This window comes from Haplochromis burtoni, unplaced genomic scaffold, assembly GCF_018398535.1.
Source record: "Haplochromis burtoni strain Fernald_Lab_line unplaced genomic scaffold, NCSU_Asbu1 Contig_1737, whole genome shotgun sequence".
NCBI classification, from domain to species: domain Eukaryota; kingdom Metazoa; phylum Chordata; class Actinopteri; order Cichliformes; family Cichlidae; genus Haplochromis; species Haplochromis burtoni.
In genome coordinates this window covers 2,154-3,378 of record NW_024584098.1, presented here as the reverse complement: position 1 = coordinate 3,378, position 1,225 = coordinate 2,154, and the positions used below count along the sequence as shown (strand labels likewise).

At 43.2% G+C, this 1,225-nt stretch overlaps 1 protein-coding gene across 1 annotated transcript in view; it reads left to right on the top strand.

Moving 5' to 3' along the window:
* The window catches only part of LOC102309317 (polyserase-2), a gene marked incomplete at its 3' end in the record, with an annotated part of 4,237 nt that overhangs the window by 865 nt on the left and 2,147 nt on the right, over positions 1–1,225 (top strand). The window contains 2 exon segments of the mRNA XM_042217262.1: positions 692–960; positions 1,049–1,187. Of these exon segments, the coding sequence (XP_042073196.1) occupies positions 692–960; positions 1,049–1,187 (408 nt within the window).

The following is a 1,225-nucleotide window of genomic DNA, read 5'->3' as shown; positions in this document are numbered from 1 at the left end:
ATAGCAGAAAACTGGAAAAGCTGTTTGACAGATGAGTGGAGTTATCTGTAATGCAGAGGAGTTTTTGGGTGAGGTGAGTGCAATAGATGTCCTGGAGGGAGGGAAACGAATCACTCACAATCCTCTCTATTACTCTCACTACTCAATATAGCTTTTTCTGGCAGGACCCAATCAGAAGCCATTAGATACAGTGATGCAACTGGTGAGGATACTCTTAACAGTGCCTTTGTTGAAGGCGCTCATAATGGGGGTTGAAGCTCTTGCACTCCTCAGTATGTGGGGAAGTAGAGTTGTTGTTAGGCTTTACTGGCCAGTGATGCTGTGTTCTTTGAGCAGGAGAGATCTTCTGAGATGTGCACACCAAGAAACTTGAATCTAAGAAAGCTGCCTATATAGGTTAAAAGTACTGACATCAGTATTGGTATCGGTAATACTGGCCCTGTATTTATTTGATATCAGATTGATACCAAATCTGCAGTATTGCAGAACACTGGGCTTTGACTAATATTTGTCAAGGAAGGCAAATATCAGATTGGGAATACTGAAACTGCCAACATTCCTGAAACATTTCATCAACATAAATGTTAAAATACTGGCTCATGCATAAATACAAATGTTTACAGTTCAATGTTTTGTTTTGTTTTTTCATCAAAACGTCTATATTTTCTTTTTCTTTTTTTTTTAACTTTAGTTCGAGTCCTTCTGGGTGGACGGTTTCTCTTGGTCTTCAGAGCCTACAGGGTGCAAATCCAAATAAGGTGTCCAGAAATGTTGTCAAAATCATTTTGCACCCAAACTATGACAGTATGACCAACAACAACGACATCGCTCTGCTCAGACTCTCCTCACCAGTCAGATTCACTGACTACATCAGACCTGTGTGCCTGGCAGCGAGTGGCAGCGTGTTCAACAATGGCACTGATAGCTGGGTGACTGGCTGGGGTGCAGTCAAAGAGGGAGGTGAGGCTGTTGTTGGTGTTTCAGTGTTCATGTGTTCTGTGGTTCATTGGTTTGTGTGTAAACAGCTCCTCATCTTTCTTCCCATCAGTGGCCTTACCCTTCCCTCAAACGCTGCAAGAAGTGGAGGTGCCAGTTGTGGGAAACAGACAGTGTAACTGCCTGAATGGAGTGGGCACAGTCACAGACAACATGATCTGTGCTGGTGTTCTGGCAGGAGGCAAAGACTCATGTCAGGTAGGCTTCCTCATCTCATTTGGTTACATAA